Source organism: Lepus europaeus, chromosome 6 (assembly GCF_033115175.1).
Source record: "Lepus europaeus isolate LE1 chromosome 6, mLepTim1.pri, whole genome shotgun sequence".
Taxonomy (NCBI): domain Eukaryota; kingdom Metazoa; phylum Chordata; class Mammalia; order Lagomorpha; family Leporidae; genus Lepus; species Lepus europaeus.
The window spans coordinates 127,158,704-127,176,557 of record NC_084832.1 but is presented as its reverse complement, the minus strand read 5'-3'; the positions used below and the strand labels follow the sequence as shown (position 1 = coordinate 127,176,557).

The window sequence follows — 17,854 nt, the reverse complement described above, 5'->3', positions numbered from 1 at the left end:
GGAACAACCGGGACTAGAACCCGGTGCCCATATGGGATGCTGGCGTTGCAGGCGGAGGATTAACCAAATGAGCCATGGTGTTGGCCAACTTGGGTTTTCTGATAACCATGAGAATGCATGTTGTAGGCAGGTTTGTCTATTATTACAATGGGTCAACTGCAGAATGCCTGACAGGTGTTCAGTGAGTGCCTGCTGCAGCAATCAGAGAACCAAAGGACTGTGAAAATCTGTAACATTTTAGGAGTCAGCCTTATTGTATCAAGGGGAAAATATTTGCATATTACAACACTGAAGTATAGCTCCGGAAACTAAGACCATGGTGATGTCAACGCAGCATGTTAATTTAATTAAATTAAGTCTAGCATCCCATGATGCTCTCATTCCCTGTTACTACACTGAGTATGCAGGCACTGTTGAAGCCTGCATGGCAGTTACAGAGTTAAACACCCAAAGGAACCAACGAGAGGGCGGTTTCCTACCCCTGTCTCCTCCCGGCTCCTGGGCTGGGGAGGACAAAGCAAAAGCACAAAATGTGGTTTCCACCACAGTGTTTAAGACTGTGGCTTCAGTCATATAGTTTAACTTAATAGCTGGGAGTTAGCAAAAAAAAAAAAAGTAGGTTAAATGTTCAGATTACATCATCTGTGGCGGCATCAGGATTACAGATGTATTAGCCGAGGTGAAGTGGACAAAATGAACATGCAGCAACTTTAAATCAAACAGAAAGATGCCTGATTCTTCTAGAATCCACCCAAGATCCCACCACGGCCTCTCCCTGGGCCAGGACGCCAGCGTCTCTCCGTCACTCTATGGCACAGCCTGGGATGCACCCCCCTAGCCTTGTTCCCCTGCTGCATACGGTCCCCACAATCACGGACAGGACTTTTCAAGTGAGGAAGCCCCATCCAGTCACAGCCACCACAAAGGTTTCACAGGGCTGCGTCCCCCCTGGGGAAGGAGTCAGGACTCGGAAATGTCCCTAAAGCCCTGCCCAGCCTGGCCACTCTCTCTGTGGTCGGGAACGGAAAGGGAAACCCACGGTGCGATTATCTTACTCACACAGAAGCAGGCAGACGCTCCTCCGTGGATATTCACGTACTTAAGGTCAAGGATCCTTATATCAACTGATATCTAAAATTTATAGCAAATATACAGTACGGTGGCAATTAAAAGTAATTGCATTTTATATGCAGTGTGCCACGGCTACTGGAGACAGAAGGTGCAGTATGGGTGGCCACATTCGTGCCGTGCTGCCTCTGCCTTCATGTTCCCTGTAAACACTCACTAAGGAGTCATTAATGAAGACAGCAGAGCACGTCCACTCAGAGGGAAGAGGAGCTATACGTCACCACGCCTAGGAAAATTTCTAAGATACGTCTAACGTGAAGTGTCCATCTTTGTACGAGTCGGATTTCTGGACCAGCACGTGACAGGACACAAGTCACCTGTCCCGCAGAGAAATATGTCGATTTTCTAGAGCTCTAAAGCATAGTTTTAGACTCGGCAAATTATCCTTGGTACCAAAGTTTGCTCTGTGCAGAAATCAAATACAGATTAATTCAACAGTCATTTGTTAAAACTCTGTGGGGTGGGGCCGACACTGTGGCGCAGTCGGTTAATCCTCCACCTGCTTCGGCGGCATCCCATATGGGTGTCTTTTCTAGTCCTGGCTGCTCCTCTTCCCATCCAGCTCTCTGCTGTGGCCTGGGAAAGCAGTGGAGGATGGCCCAAGTCCTTGGTCCCTGCACCCATGTGGGAGACCCGAAAGAAGCTCCTGGCTTCAGATCGGCGCAGCTCCGGCCATTGCGGCCATTTGGATAGTGAACCAGCGGAAGGAAGACCTCTCTGTCTCTCCTCTCACTGTAACTCTTAACTCTCACATAAAATAAATAAAATCTTTTATAAAAACCCTTTTGGGTGCCAGTTGGTCCCTAGGGTGCTGGGGATTCAAATGGTGCAGGAGGTGGACAAGAGCTCACCCCCTGGGGCTGAGAGTCGGAGAAGGAGGGGATGGACAATGAGCAAGCAGGAAGGCGCTTGCGAAGTTCACGGGGAACGGATGTGTTTACTTCGGTGCAGAGGACTCTGGAAATGCATGCAATTTTTTCATCATACGCATTTCCATGAGCTTTGTGAAGAGGCCTCTTATAATGTAATAAGTAAGATGATTTTAGCTGGCGTTAAGATACATGATGAAGAGTTGCTTGGCTCCTCACACTTGTCACTGTAGAAGGCTCCTCTGAGCCTAGCACTGGAGCAGAAACCAAACAAGAATGAATCTGTCCTGCTGAGAACCGAGCCTTGCCAGGCAGAAGGCACAACGAGGAGACACGCTGCAAGGTGAGCACAACACTGTACGCTCAGGAACACGGAGGTGGGCGACGGACCACGGGGAAACCCACGCACCTGAGATGGGAGAGTCGGGTGGGCTAGAGTAATAGGACCCTACAGGCTGCGGGGAAGAAGGGGGATGCCATTCTAGGAAGAGACTTCTACAATCTCACTAGTTTAAATGGACCCAAGGGTGCACAGACTGGCCTCCAAGACACCAAGATTGGAACCCTAAAAAGAAACTTTAGAATTGTGGCAAGGCCGGGGGGATGTGGAAACATGCAGAGTTCAGCACATGAACTGTGCCTGCCATACTGTGGGCATTAATGTGTATTTGTTGAATCAATGAATGAACGGCACAGTCCTTATCAACACTAACACCCAGCAATACCTTACTAGCTACTATTGTATATTGCATTACTAGCTACATATTTTGGAAATGAATACCAAAGCAAAGGAAAGTACTAGGAGTCTTTTAACTTGCAAGAAGTCCTAAAATTTCCATTTATATTGAAAGGCTTTTCTCATGACAGATGATTAACAATTTGCAAAAGTCCTAACTTAAGAAAATGCTAGAGTATCACTATTCCCCAAGTACCTGACATGTCATAATGTCCATGCTACAGCTTCTTTGTACAGTTAGGGTTGGACTAGATAAGTAGTAGGAATTCTGTAAGTAACACAAAATGTCAGTTACGGATGGAAACAAAAGAGGAAAATACACTGAGTATGTTTGAGCCATCTTGTGGACACAGGCTATTTAGACCGGAACGTCAAATTATGACTGTGGCCATCACACCCCCAGTGCCTGAGAGACAGGTGGTAATTTTCAGGATGAGCAGTTTGTTAAAAAAAAAAAAAGACCTCAAAAGTGAAACTATGTAAATTTATGAGTTAAAACTTAAAACAAGTTCCCCAAATTCACTCTTTCCAGAAAACACACATGTCAAATGCCGTAACAGTTTCCACAAAAGAAATGGGAAAAAATAAAGACAGGGCACATGTAGTTTACATTAACATATGCAGGACAAGAAAAAGGGAGTTAGAAATGTACTACAAATAGTCCAGTGAATTTCCTTTTAATACAAAGGATATTTGGATATTTTAAAATAGTGGCCTAGTATTGGGCGCCATTTTTACACATTATAATATTTTAAATGTGCTTTTTATTTGAAAACATATATATGACTAACGAATATAGAATATATTAAAGGGACATATGTAATGATCTGGTGTATGTGTATATCATGTTGCCATCACCAAATTAATTAACACATCCATCACCAAACACAGAATCTCCAGAATTTGTTCATGCTATGACTGGAAGTCAATACTTATGCTTCTGATATGCAGATAATAATCACCAAGTATGTGGCATCTTGTAAATTTACTTTTGTGACTTATCAGGAAAACACGTCAGGTTTCCCTGCTTCCAACACATTCCAAATCTCCGTAAGGAAACACTGCTGTCGGTATGAATATCAGTCTTACCTCTCCTCCTGGAGATCCACGTGCCCTGGAAACTTCCTGAACGCTAAGTGTGTCAGACTCCTGCCCTACCTGAAATCTTGACTTGAGACACGACCCCATCTCCTCCATCGCTGTGCGCCCGGACCTCGACCACATACTCCCCATCCCTGGGGATCGGGACCTCGATGGAGTGCTTGTGCGTGGAGTACAGCTTCCCGTCATGCTGGCCGTCGGGTCTGTAGAGAACCTTGGAGACCCCGAGACGAGGAACGGTCAGTGCAGTCACAGGAGTGAGAGGAAACCAGAAGAAAAACGCTTGTACTTCAACTGGCAAAAGCGAATACATTTAAAACTCACTTCATTTGCAATTCACAGAAATGCATTTCTGTCCATTTTTAGGGTCATCCAAGGGCATGTGCTTTAAGCATCTGAATCTTGGATTTTGAAATGACCCAAAATAAAGCCATGGAAGGGATGTGTCTTTTTAGGGAAAAAGGTATAAATAAAGATTCTTTCGATATATTGACGTAGTCTAAAAATATTTCCCCTCAATTTTGATTTTTTTTCCCATTATATCTGAAATTTGGTCGGCACTGCAAACCACATATTGCCAGTCACGCACAATGCAGCGCCTACATGGGAATGACCTGCTCTGGGCTTTGTTCATTTACAGACGATAACTGGACACACCAAGGGGCTTTCCGAGGCTGGGTAACACGCCACAATCCGCCAGTCTATCTGCTCTACTCCTGAAAGCAGTATTCTATTTGTCTGGCTCACTGGACGTAACATTTTCCTAACGTGCACTGTAGGTGTCTTCCACCTCAGTCTGTCCTGGCACCAAGTCCTCTGGGCCTGCTGGGCAGGCAGAGCCAGAAAGCTCAGGGGCCTTTGTTGAAGCAGCAGGAATGGCAAAGGTCACGCTTGGTAGGGAGGAGGCTTGTGTGGGGCTACTCCAGAACATTCTTTCCCATACCTTGTATCCTGTCACTGTAGATTCATTGGACAGGGCGACGACGTGGTCCCAGGTGATGATGTAGCGGGAACCCGACCTCACGGAGCTGATGATCCTCGGGGGCTGGCTGGGAGCTGTGGGGAGCAGCAGCGTGCAGTGAGCGCTCGCCACACCCCCCTCAGCTCTGCCGACTTCACCACCCCAGGGATTACCATGCCGACGACACTGACACCACCCGATTTTCACGCGTGCTTCCCCATGCCAGGGGCTGCACCAAGCATGTATACCCATGCATTCATTCAACGCAGCCAGCGGCCCCGTGGCTAGGCAACGTGACTGTTCTTACTATCTGCTCACCCATCCGTCCTTGAAACTCTGTTTTCAAGGTCACCGCTTACCTTCGCTGGGCTCAATCTCACGTCCCTCTTGCTCTGCTCACACCTAACATCACTGGAACGTCAGTCTCGCTGTATTCCTAAATTCACGGCATCTCCACATGTGGGTTTTCCTTCTCCCTCACTGCCGTCTCCCTCTCATGAGCATTCCGAGGTGGCTCAACTTGCAAACGCCGGACGGTCTGAGGACTTGACCCTGGGCACCCTTCTCTATCTGTGAACCACCTCTGAGCCCTGCCGCCTACACCTGTGGCCTTTAAACACTCACAGTTCCACCCTCGCGCCTCTCTGCTGACCCATGTGTCCCTCTGCCTGCCTCTGCCTGTGTGTCTCAAGGAGGTCTTATCTGTGATACGATCATGACGTAATCCCAACTTTCCCACGCACACGTCTTCCCCAGCTTTACCAATCACTCGGGCCAATTCCCCATTGCTCCAACAAAAGTCTGATATTCAGTGTTAACCGCAGTCACCGCCAACACCCCAGTTAGCGGTGCGTTGCCGGCCGTGCCGCATCTGGGTCTTCTCTACCACCTGGCGCTAGCTGCCAGGACTGTCAGCTCAACTGCAGAAACACCCCTACGTGGATGTCACCCCTGCCCCACCACTACGCACCTGCTACCAGACACCAGAGTGACGCTTCTGGAAAACACACAGTAGACGGCAACCCAGCGCCAAGGTCTTCCAGTGGTACCTTAGACCCAAGCTCTTAGGGTGTACAAGAGTCCCCGTAGTTTGGACCCTGCTCAGCTCAGAAACGACGCCTTGGCCCCAGCAGCCAACCAGCATCTAAAATGTTTCCAGTTTTTCCCACCTGAAAGCTTTGCCCCACTTACTCTCCTGGCCTGAAACCACGTCCCCACCCCAGCACGGCATGGTCTGGATCACCTGTCACTCAGAGCCTGGCTCAAGTGGCATCTCTCAGAGCTCTTCCGAGCACCCAGCTGGACTTTGGATCCTACTCAGATCAGTCAGTTTCACCTGTTCATTCATTTTATGGCCCTGTCACCTGATCTGACCACATTTATTTATCTCCTAGAATCTCTGATTTCTGTTTATTCCCCCTCCCCTTAGGAGTCAACGCCGTGAGAGAATGATCTCCGTGTGGCTTGGTCCCTGACACACCCTCACCACTTAGACAGTGCTGGATACAGACGTATTTCTGATGAATGAATAAATGGAAAACAACACGGGAATGGACACTTCTTTTACAAAGGAGAAAACCAGTCTGAAGAGGTAAGTTAGTCCAGCTAGAGTGCTGTGCATCTGGTGAGAGGCAAATGCAGATCTCAAACCTGGTCTGAAATGAAACACTGGCTGCTACCATTGCAATGGTCATCTCATTAAGAGATTCTCTGTTGCCAAGGGAACTTCATAAATTTGCAAACCCTGGTGGTAATCCTGCCCATAGATACTTGTGAAATTCTAGTAAGGCCTGCAGGCAAATCCATTAATACACACACACACATTTATATTTATTTCCATCTTGGATTCAAGGGCTGGATAGCAAAGGAAGCCGCAGAGATGAGAATGGATGAAAAGCTCAGAGCAGAGCAGGTGGCTCTGTTGCACGGACGTGAGAACACACAGTAACAACAGCAACCTACTCACTTGACTCACATCTGCACTGGCAACGTTGAATGTTGATACATCAAAGTATAAAAATTGAGCAGGGTTCAAGGAAGACCAGTGAAATACCCAATGACACAAAACAGGACTGTTTTATATAGGCGATACCTCTAATTTTACTTTAAACATGGAGAACTAAATGCAGGAAGACAGTGTCCACATTTTTTAATACTGCCAAGAAATGATCCCATTGCAAATGTGATTACCACTGGACTACCAAGACTACAATGTGCTCAGACTGCTGGACAGGAAATCTGCCTCAAACGCATCATGACTGAATAAAGTGGTAGTTTTCTTCTTATTATTAAAACATTATTATTGTTATTGAGGCAGAGAGAGAGGGAGAGAGCAAGCTCCCATCTGCTGGTCACTCCCCGAATGCCCACAATGGACAGAGCTGGGCCAGGAGCTGGGAACCCAATCCAGGTCACCCACCTGGGCTGTCACCTGCTGCCTCCCAGGCTCTGTGTTAGCAGAGAGCTGGACTCAGAGCTGGGAGTCAGACCCAGGACTCCAATATGGAATTGGAGCATCTTTTTTTTTTTTTTTTTTGACAGGCAGAATGGACAGTGAGAGAGACAGAAAGAAAGGTCTTCCTTTGCCATTGGTTCACCTCCCCAAGTGGCCGCTGCGGCCAGTGCACTGCACTGATCTGAAGCCAGGAGCCAGGTGCTTCCTCCTGGTCTCCCATGGGGTGCAGGGCCCAAGCACTTGGGCCATCCTCCACTGCACTCTTGGGCCACAGCAGAGAGCTGGCCTGGAAGAGGGGCAACCAGGACAGAATCCGGCGCCCCGACTGGGACTAGAACCCGGTGTGCCGGCGCCGCAAGGCGGAGGATTAGCCTATTGAGCCGCTGTGCCGGCCAGGAACGGGAGCATCTTAACCTGCACCTGCTCACAGCAGCACCTGACAACAACATGAAACTGAAACATGCGACTCACGTGCTTTCTTGGTGAAGGTGTCGATCACGTCACTGGAGGGCCCACAGCCCGCACTGTTGCAGGCCCCGACTTCCACGAAGTACTGCGTATCCGGCAGGAGGTTCTCCAGCCTGGCCGAGTACTCCTGGCTGGAGACCTGCACTCTGTGTGCCGCTGCTTCTTTGTCATGGGCGGCCCAGTAGCGGATCTGCAAACATCCAAGACGAGTGATGGCTCGCCACGGGTCAGCCTCTGCCGCGGTGGCTCTGTCACGGCCGGAGCAGTTTCTGAAATGCCACCTGGAGTACCGACCCTCTGACGGACCTCAGGTCAGGACAAGGCCAACACACACAGATGCAATCCAAGGTGTCAAAAGCAAATCAAACCTTACCTCGTTGCCTGAAATAGTCTTACCCTAACAAAAAAAAAATGGCACAAAACCACATAGGAAACTCTGTGTAATATTAACCTTCTAAATAGAAAAGTGGTTTCTGTTGGGAAGCATTGGCCAGAACAGTGTTTATCACTGACTTATTTCTTCCTGTTTATGTGACTGTAAGAATCACGGTAAGGCCGTCCAACAGGAGCACAACTCGACCCCCAAGTGTGGTCGGCACGTGGCTGAGATGGCACTGGCGCAGGCAGCACTGTCTCCACGCTCCCTGGGGAAGTGTGTCTGTGAATTGCTTCCTTTCAACTGGCCTGTCACCTCTGGACAGCAAAGAAATGGACCTAACAACTGGGCAGGTTGTGGAAGTTATTAAAAATGTACCCACATCATAGAAATGATGACACCTGTCAAGTGGTTATGGAGTTTCTTATCTCTTACAGCTTAACACAAGGTATGAATTGTGACTTCTATTCTTCAAACAAAAGCACTTTTGGAGCCAGACATCTGTAAATTCTATCTAAGCCATGGATACAGAGCTACCTGTAAGGATGCTGGGATCTGACATGTTTCCACTGTCCCTCTCTGGGGCTCCCTGTGTCAGTGCTGATCAAACGACGACGGGGGTGCTGTGCTACTGCTCCTTCCACTCGCCTACGTTAGGAGCGCCGCGAGCACAGGTAGAGCAGTGCCAATACTGCACACACAGCACTGCCAGGCACGGGGAACTCACCGATTAAACAAACGTTCCTCAGCACCCCAGCAGGTCGGTCGCTGTGCTGCGAATGTCTACAGAATCTACCAAGCATGCTCTTCACAATCAGACCTCAGAATTAAGAATCAAGGACCAGGTTCCCATCAAACTGCTAATGTAGGTGATACTGAGGTCCAATCATTTCTAAGAAAATTTAGTCTCCATCAAAGTATGAAGAGGCTACTAAGACAAGCCTCATTAAAAAGCCAAACCCTTATCTTCGAGTAAGGAGCGATTGTGCTCTCTATAATCTCTGGGCTACGGCAGTGTCAGCATTGCAGAGAACATCACGTGTACGCCCCGGCAGACAGCGCTTTCACCCCATCTCCACAGAGGCTCTGCGTAAAGAAACGGCTGCTGCGAGTTACGGAAGCACTAGCCCTTCTGCCCATCAGCCCTCGTCTGTTTCGTTGTTGGCTGCTTCTATAAACTTTTGTTCCAGGTTTCCACGTTCTCTCCTTTAAATTAGGCATTCTGTCCGTCTGGACAAAATATCCTCAGATAAGTGAATGCCAATTCATCTGAATTTTCACTTCGGGTACCGCCCTGCAGATTCCACCCTGAGTGGCAACCCGGTCCCTCTGGCTGCCCCGTTCCAGTTCCTGCTCCCTCTGGGCCAGGCCCCTTCCCGGTCAGGCTCCTCCCGGCCGGCCCTTTCAGATTCAGGTCAAGGAGAGTTTTCTCGGGCTATGTCGAGTGTGCCCTAATTTCTGCCTTCATGGATAACACCAGGAGATGCATATTTGGTATATTTGTAATGGTTCCTTTTTGATATTTTGTTTTTTAAGAAATGGAGCTGAATCAAGTGCAATGACAAGCTTTAGGACGCCCTTGAATAATCAGCTGCCAAAGTGCTCTGCACACACCTGAGACTGGACAGCCTCTGACGAGAACGTCTGTCTTTCAGAAGAACTCGATGACCGTGAGACTCACTACCTTACTTTGTTTTGGCCAACGTTTGCTAGCACAGTCTCTTTCCACCTCTCCTAGTCAAGCCAGTGAGGAGCCTCTGTTTGACTCTTAGCAGGTAGCTTACACAATACTGAACAGAGAGCACACAGCGTCAGCTCTCACACAACTCAACGGCACACAGGATACTGAAAGGTGGAACATATTTGAAAACCGATGGTCAAACACGTACGGACAGGTGGATCTGGCTGATAACAACTGAACCCACCTGGTAGTTTTCCACTATTTTTTCTAGAACGTGCTTCCAGTGAACGGATATCTCAGAAGACGATAAGACTTTGACGCCTACTTCTGTCGGGGCTTCGCTGGGAGCTGAAATGTGATGAGAACATTACATTCTTAGACCATCACTTCCATGAAGAAATGCAAACAGCGCTACTGCTCCAGGAACAAATCCGAATCACATTTCAATACGTCCAAAATAGCGTTAATGTTCCCAAGATAATTTCTGCTTTTTTTTTTTAAAAAAAAAAAGATTTACTTATTTATTTGAAAGGCACAGTTAAGAGAGAAAGGGAGAGAGGCAGAGAGGGGGAGAGGAGGAGAGAGGGAGGGAGAGATGTTCCACCTGCTGGTTCACTCCCCAGATGGCCGCAACAGCTGGGGCTGAGCTAATCTGAAGCCCGGAGGCAGGCAGGAGCTGCATCTGGGTCTCCTGTATGAGTGGAAGGGACCCAAACACTTGGGCCATCCTCCACTGCCTTTTCCAGGCCATTAGCAAGGAGCCAGATCAGAAGCAGAGCAGCCAGGACTCAAACTGGTGCCCAAATGGGATGCTGGATTAGCAGGAGGTGGCTTTACCCGCTGTGCCACAGTGCCAGCCCCACAAAGCAAATTAAGCCCATTAATTTCATCACTGCTTCCTCTATTTTCACTAATGTTTTTTATTCTGTGGTTATTGGTGCATCGTTTCTCGGCCTTTTGTCTAAGATCAAGTGTGGTTATTGGTGATACATGGTCCCATATGCATTCATGCTCAGGCATGTTAACAAAGACACACGTACACATCATGTGTGCGCTTTCTTTTTAATGAAACACAGATTCATGAACTTCTGTGATACTTGTGAACAAGAACCATACTAACTGTTATTTGTTTCTTCCACGTGATACACTCACGAAAGCCTGCTGATGCAAATTAAAGTGAATGATACTGAGCTTATCAACTCTCCATTATCCAAAATAGGGAGCCTGATTTTTATGATAAAAAGTGGTTAGGCTGCATTACCTCTTGCTTGCTATGTGTATGAACTAATGATACACAGTAACAATATTCCTAAAGTTCCCTCTTTCATATTCAGGCTAAGATCTTTCAAATATTCAAGATCTTCTGAAACAAGTTGTGACTTCCACCGTTCTGGTGCTCAGGACAGCTTTCAATGTCTAATCTTCCCAACGGGCACCAAGTCAAACACGTATCCACAAGGCCCTCTGTGCAGGGAAAAATGGTTTATGTCCCTTATGAAATTTACACAGAGGCCAAGGAAAGCCCTAAGCGGGGCTGATCCATTTTGGTTGTCTTTCATTAAAGAGTCATAATCCTATTTAATGTTAAAAAAAAGTCCCACATGAGCGGGGTTGCCTTTCCAGCTCAAGGTGAACAGGCAGCCCTATGACAGGTTTCCCAGGGCAAGGTGAACAGGCGGCCCTACGACAGGTTTCCGAGGCCAAGGTGAACAGGCGGCCCTACGACAGGTTTCCGAGGCCAAGGTGAACAGGCGGCCCTACGACAGGTTTCCCAGGCCAAGGTGAACAGGCGGCCGTATGACAGGTTTCCCAGGCCAAGGTGAACAGGCGGCCCTACGACAGGTTTCCCAGGCCAAGGTGAACAGGCGGCCGTATGACAGGTTTCCTGGCAGTAACGAGAAAACAATCACAGCGTATGCAAGTTTCAGCCCAAGCGAGTTTTATTGGACTCAGGAACAAATTAGGAAAGAAGTACAGTTATCCTAAAGGTCAGGACTAAGTTGAGATGGCAGGCACGGCTCTTTGCCTGAAAGCTGACTTTAGAATCGAACACGGCACTGGACACAGGTGAAACAGCCTTCACCTTCTCTGAGCGAGGTTCCCATGGTGCTCTCATCACTAGAATTCACGCAGGTTGTGTTTCTGCTGCATAAGCAGAGGCACACAGAGTCTAAGACAGGTCATCAGACTTTCTCATTATCTCATTATAAACTTAAATTACTGCGATTTTTCATTCTTCCAATGCATTCAGTTGAGCTGACTTTGAGAAACATGTGCATGACTGCCTTTCCCACCTGCGTGTTTAAAATGAATTTTATTCCGTATATTTAAGGTGTACAACATGCCGTATGGAGCTAGAGACACAGCTGTGTATGTTACTTGCATGTGGGCACTGCAGTGTACCATAAGCAGGTCCATGCAAGGGTGTGCTCCCTTGTAGCCCTGGAGGAGGCTCCAGGACCCTGCATATACCCAATCCCAGATGCCAAGTCCCTTGTATAAAGTGGAGTAGTTCTTGCCTAAACCTTCACATTACATTCTGCCACCCGCCTTAAACCATCCCTAGATTCTTTATGTACCTCATACATGTAAATTCTATGTGAACAGTCATTATACTGTATTGCTTGGGATATAATGATAAGAATATTTTTGATGTACAATTGGCTGAGCCAGTGGATAGCGAATCCTTGGAAGCAGGGTCGACTGGTTCAGCAAAGAGGCAAGTATGCGTTGGAGGCAGCGATCAGGGGATGATGTGAAAACACAGCCCACTTGTAACAAATACGAGAACAAAACAGCAGACCTGAGGATTTCTGGTGAGTTCCAAGGGATGGCTAAACAATGATATTAGACTAAGAATAACAGAAACGGGTAAACTAACAGAGCACTTCTCTTTGGAGCGAACAGAGCCCTGAGCCTGATCTTAGCATCTGAACTCCCCTCTCCATGCATCTCACATGCATTCAGAGACAGCACTGGGTGAGGATTGAGGATGCCTGTGTCAGATCAGAAGGCAACAAGGTCTCTGCTCTTACAACCACTGATGGCTCGTAGAGTGCATGGGGAGAAGAGACAAGTAAGGCAGCCTACCTTTATTAATGGAATATAAATGATCAAATTCCTAGTACATTCATAGACAACCATAGAAAACAAGGCAATCAGGGCCGGCACTGTGGCATAGTGGGTAAAGCTGCTGCCTGCGGCACCAGCAACCACATGGAGCGTGGTTCAAGTCCTGGTTGTTCCACTTCCAACCCAGCTCCCTGCTAATGCGCCTGGAAAGCAGCAGAAGATGGCCCAAGTTCTTGGGCCCCTGCACCTGCTTGGGAGACCTGGAAGAAGCTCCTGGCTCCCGGCTTTGGTTTGGCCCAGCGCTGGCCACTGCAGCCTTCTGGAGAGTAAACCAGTGGACAGGAGATCTCTCTCTCTGTGCCTTCCTGTCCCCTCTCTAACTCTGCCTTTCAAATAAATAAACAAATCTATCTATCTAAAGGAACAGAAATGAGAATAAGGCAACTGTGTTTGGTATAAAACTTCCATGTCATGGAGCACAAACACACAAAGGCCCATTAGAGCATGCTCAGTTCACTTTGAAATTTCTATAAAAACAAAGAGGGCCACTATCAGTACTGCTTTTTTCCCCTCTCTGACCTACGGGACATGTTTTTCCCTTTCAAATAAAACAACTCTGACTTTTGGACCCTGTTTTCACATATACATCTACTGTCGCCTCAGTAGAACTCCAGCACTTCGCTGTGATTTTCTTAAAAGCTGTAATTAGCGGGTTAAAAGTTTCAGGCAAATACTGCCGATGTTATAGAATTTCCAAGTAGACTTTATGCAGACACTGACGTTCCCATTGAAGTGTGGACAGTTTCTGAGGCTAAAACCATAACAGGGGCCAGGACCAGGAGCCTACGCCCGTGACCCAAGTGGGGATCGCCCATTCACCACGAACATGATGTGAAGGAAGACGGTTCCAGCAACATGCCTGTTGTTGGATGGGGGGCTGACATTTCAGCTGTACTGGATGCTCAGTGCTGTGAACGCCTCTTCAAGAGCAAGTCCTGAGCGAAACCCAGCTGCACCCGCCCCAGGGAACCCGGCTTCCCTGTGGCTCAGCCGCCAGGCCCTGCCCCCACCTACCGTCCTGCGCGGAGTTGATCACGGCGATGAGGCTGTAGGGCCCGTCCCCTTTGCTGTTGAAAGCCTTGACTTTCACCTGAAACGCAGTGGAAGGGCTCATGCTCTCGTCTTTGTGCACGTAGCGGCCGGTATCTGGGTTGGTAACCGTCACCTTTTTCCATTCTTCTCCATCAAAGGGCTTAAATGCAACTATGTAACCGAAGTTGTTGCCATAGTGGTATTCTCTTGACAAAGGCTACAGAGAGAGTGAAACAGCACAGGGTTTAGTGGCTCAGGTGACGGGGGGGTGGGGGGGTGGGGGAAGCCCCACTGAGTAATAAAACAGCACCGGGGCGAGTGTGCTCTTCGGGAAACACCCTTGGTGCTTAAGCGGCAGGTGCAGGTGGGAGACGTTGGAGTTCATGGTTCCCAGTGGTGTCCTGTCTGTTCCTCCAAGGGCGCGGCTCTGGGCACCGCTGACTGGGAGAGGTTCTGACCTGGCACAGGACTCCCTCCCTCCCCTCCCTGAGGCCAGAACCTCCTACTTGATGACCACGTTCTCAAGGGCCATGGACTGGGCTACAGCCGAGCTCCACCCTCCGGCTCTCTGCACCTCCCCTGTCCTTGGCACCTCCCTGAGTAACAGCACAGTTTACTTCTTTGTTTACTTTCTCATCTCCCCGACTACGGAGCATCAGTGTTGCAAAGGCAGAGGCCACCTCCTTCCCGCGTTCCTCGGCCCCCCTAGCACCAGCACTAGAGCAGGTCCTCCAGGAACACGTGTGTGATGGGTGAGTGAAGGACCCTCTGCACAACGGAGTGGCAGCTGTCAGCCCTCTACACAATCTGTGTTTCGAATAACGAGACAGCCCAGGAGAATCAAACAGTGCGGGTGCTGAGAGGAGGGGTAGGAGCCCTCTCGCTGGTCGGAGGCTGGCTCCAGTACCGAAGCCAGCACTCAGCCTGCACTGCTGGTGCAACGCTCCTAATTCCTACACATGCCAGTGGCTCGGTTAAAAAGCTCACGTCAGCCCCAACAAGGCGCTACTTACAAAGCCTGACCTGTAGCTGGTTCTAGTACTTGCCATGTCCTACTTTATAACCACTAAGGGAAATGCCCAGTTGTGTATTTACCTTTTTTTCCATCCAAAAATCAAAGTCAAGAAGTTTGGAAGTAAGAAACTCAAACTAAATATAACATAATTGCTTGGATAGACAGCATAGAAACTGTCTTTGGTTGCTGCATAATTTTTTTTTTCCTGAGAGGCAGGCAGGCAGACAGACAGAAACAACTGCTGGTTCATACCCCAGTTGCCTGTACCAGCCACAGCTGGGGGAGGAAGAAGCCAGGAGCTGGGACTCTATCTGGGTCTGCAGTGTGGGTGGCAGAGACCTACGTGGGCCATCACCACTGCCTCCCTCAGCCTACGTTAGCAGGAAGCTGGAACTGAGAGCAGAGCTTGGATTCTAACCCAGGCGCCATGAACCTGAGTGTGGGCATCCCAAGTGCTGGGTTAACCACTACAACAAATGCCCACCTCTGGGTCACTACAGCTATCCTGAAGCGAGACCTCAAGTTTGTGCAGACTGTGATTTTCAGATTCTTCGGTGGCAGAGATGGACATTTCTGCAACAGTTCAAATATTGCTCTTATTGACAGTTTTCTACTGATTTAATTCAGCACGCAACAGAAGCGGTTCCGGAGTCCTGACTCTAGATGTACAATGTAATACTTTATCCTTTTTAGTATTTGTTGTTGTTGTTGTTCTAGTACTAGTGGTTGAACTCTGTAATTAACACACATTTATTCTTAGGTGTTTAAATTTTAACTGAAAAGTGATCCCTGTTAAATTTAAGAGTGGAAAAAGAGAGGGAGGAGATGTACAATTTGGGACATGCTCAATCGGACTTGCCCCAAATGGTGGAGTTAGAAATCTGCCAGGGGATTCCAATACAATCCCATCAAGGTGGCATGTACCAATGCCATCTCACTAGTCCAATTGATCAATTTCAGTTCACAATTGATGGCTCTGATAGGTCTAAGAGTCAAAGGGATCACACAAACAAGACAAGTGTCTGCTAATACTAACTGATAGAATCAAAAAGGGAGAGAACAATCCATCATGGGAAGTGGGATACACAGCAGACTCATAGAATGGCAGATGTCCTAAACAACACTCTGGCCTCAGAATCAGCCCTTAAGGCATTCGGATCTGGCTGAAGAGCCCATGAGAGTATTGTAGGCATGGAAAGCCAAGATACCATGGAAAAGAAAAAAAAAAAAAGAAGACCTAAATGAAAGATCTCTGTGAGTGAGATCCCAGTGGAAAGAATGGGGCCATCAGGGAAGGAGGTGCCTTTCTCTGAAGGGAGGAGAGAACTTCCACTTTGACTATGACCCTATCGGAATAAGATCAAAGGCAGCGAACTCTAAAGGCTTCCATAGCCCTGGCAACTCATGACTAGAGCCTAGGGAGATTACTGACGCCATGAACAGGAGTGTCAAATTGTTAAGTCAGCAACAGAAGTCACTGTGTACTTACATCCCATGTGGGATCTGTCCTTAATGTGTTGTCTAATGTGCAGTGATGCTATAACTAGTACTGAAACAGTATTTTTACACTTTGTGTTTCTGCGTGGGTACAAACTGATGAGATCTTTACTAATTATATACTGAATCGATCTTCTGTATATAAAGATAATTGGAAATGAAAAAAAAAACCTGGTGTTAAATTGGAAATGGCATAGAAAATTAATTAATTTTTTAAAAAAATATCATGTAGGATCTCTGTCTTTAATGTGCTGTACACTCTTATTTAATGCTATAACTAGTACTCCAACAGTATTTTTTTTCACTTTGTGTTGCTATATGGGGGCAAACTGTTGAAATCTTTACCTAATATATACTAAACTGATCTTCTGTATATAAAGAGAATTGAAAATGAATCATGATGTGATTGGAAGGGGAGAGGAAGCGGGAAAGGGGAGGGTTGTGGGTGGGAGGGAAGTTTTAGGAGGGGGGAAGCCATTGTAACCCATAAGCTGTACTTTGGAAATTTATATTCATTAAATAAAAGTTTAATAATAAAAAAATTTAGTGATTTTCAAGTCCTTATCCTGAAAACTCGGTGTTTAGAATACTTCCCATTCAGAATTGGTGGACAAAGCTCTTTTCCTGAAGCATATATCCAGATACTCAGAAAGCTTACGAGGTCTGAGCCAGACAGAAAACACTAAGATGTTCTGTTACAGTATTGGAATGTTTTGGACACTTCATTGATATTAAAACTTAGAAATAAATACTTTGAGATTTATTTTAACAAAAGATAATTTTTCTAAGGCTTTCTTTGAAGTGTGGTTTAAATGTCAAGTATAAAATGTGGCTACAGAGCACAGAGTGTAGTCAAGTATTGCTAAATATCCACTTACACAAATCAATTTGATTCATGCAAGGAATAAAGCTATCATTTTTCCTGAAGGCCCCAAATGCTCTTGAGCCTTGTGCCATTTACTATTTGGAGTGCTGAACACCAAACATATTTAATAAATAACAATCTGAATAACATGTGTTGCCTAGATACATGCCAGCAATTTCCTTCAGGCATGTTCGTGCTGTCACAACCTTGCCATCCCCTCTCACTTGAAGAATCCAGCTCAGCCGTACTGTTCCCGAGCAGACTGCTCTGAGGACCCTGCCGTCGGAACCCCTCCTGGGGATGAGCACCGAGCCACCCTGGATCCTCACTCGCAAGCCCTCCAGGTGCCTCCTCAGACCATTCTGAGTGGCTGCTCTAGGTCAAGGTGCGCCTCCGACATAAAGCCAGGTTTGGATAAAGAGAAAGATGGTACGCTGAATCTCTGGAGTTCGGAATGTCTGGGGGAAACGTGCTCGCTGCAGTTGGGGTCTCGGACCATGATGGGTGCGGAATCTCTCTGGAATCAGAAGTTAAATGC

At 47.4% G+C, this 17,854-nt stretch overlaps 1 protein-coding gene across 1 annotated transcript in view; it reads right to left on the bottom strand.

The window, feature by feature from the left end:
• CNTN1 (contactin 1) overlaps nucleotides 1-17,854 on the bottom strand; it is a 137,337-nt gene that overhangs the window by 33,628 nt on the left and 85,855 nt on the right. Inside the window, exons 17-21 of the mRNA XM_062195237.1 lie at nucleotides 13,922-14,156; nucleotides 10,020-10,123; nucleotides 7,722-7,908; nucleotides 4,778-4,890; nucleotides 3,892-4,048 (exon numbers count right to left, since the gene is read on the bottom strand). Coding sequence (XP_062051221.1) covers nucleotides 3,892-4,048; nucleotides 4,778-4,890; nucleotides 7,722-7,908; nucleotides 10,020-10,123; nucleotides 13,922-14,156 — 796 coding nt within the window. The remainder of the gene's footprint in view (nucleotides 1-3,891; nucleotides 4,049-4,777; nucleotides 4,891-7,721; nucleotides 7,909-10,019; nucleotides 10,124-13,921; nucleotides 14,157-17,854) is intronic.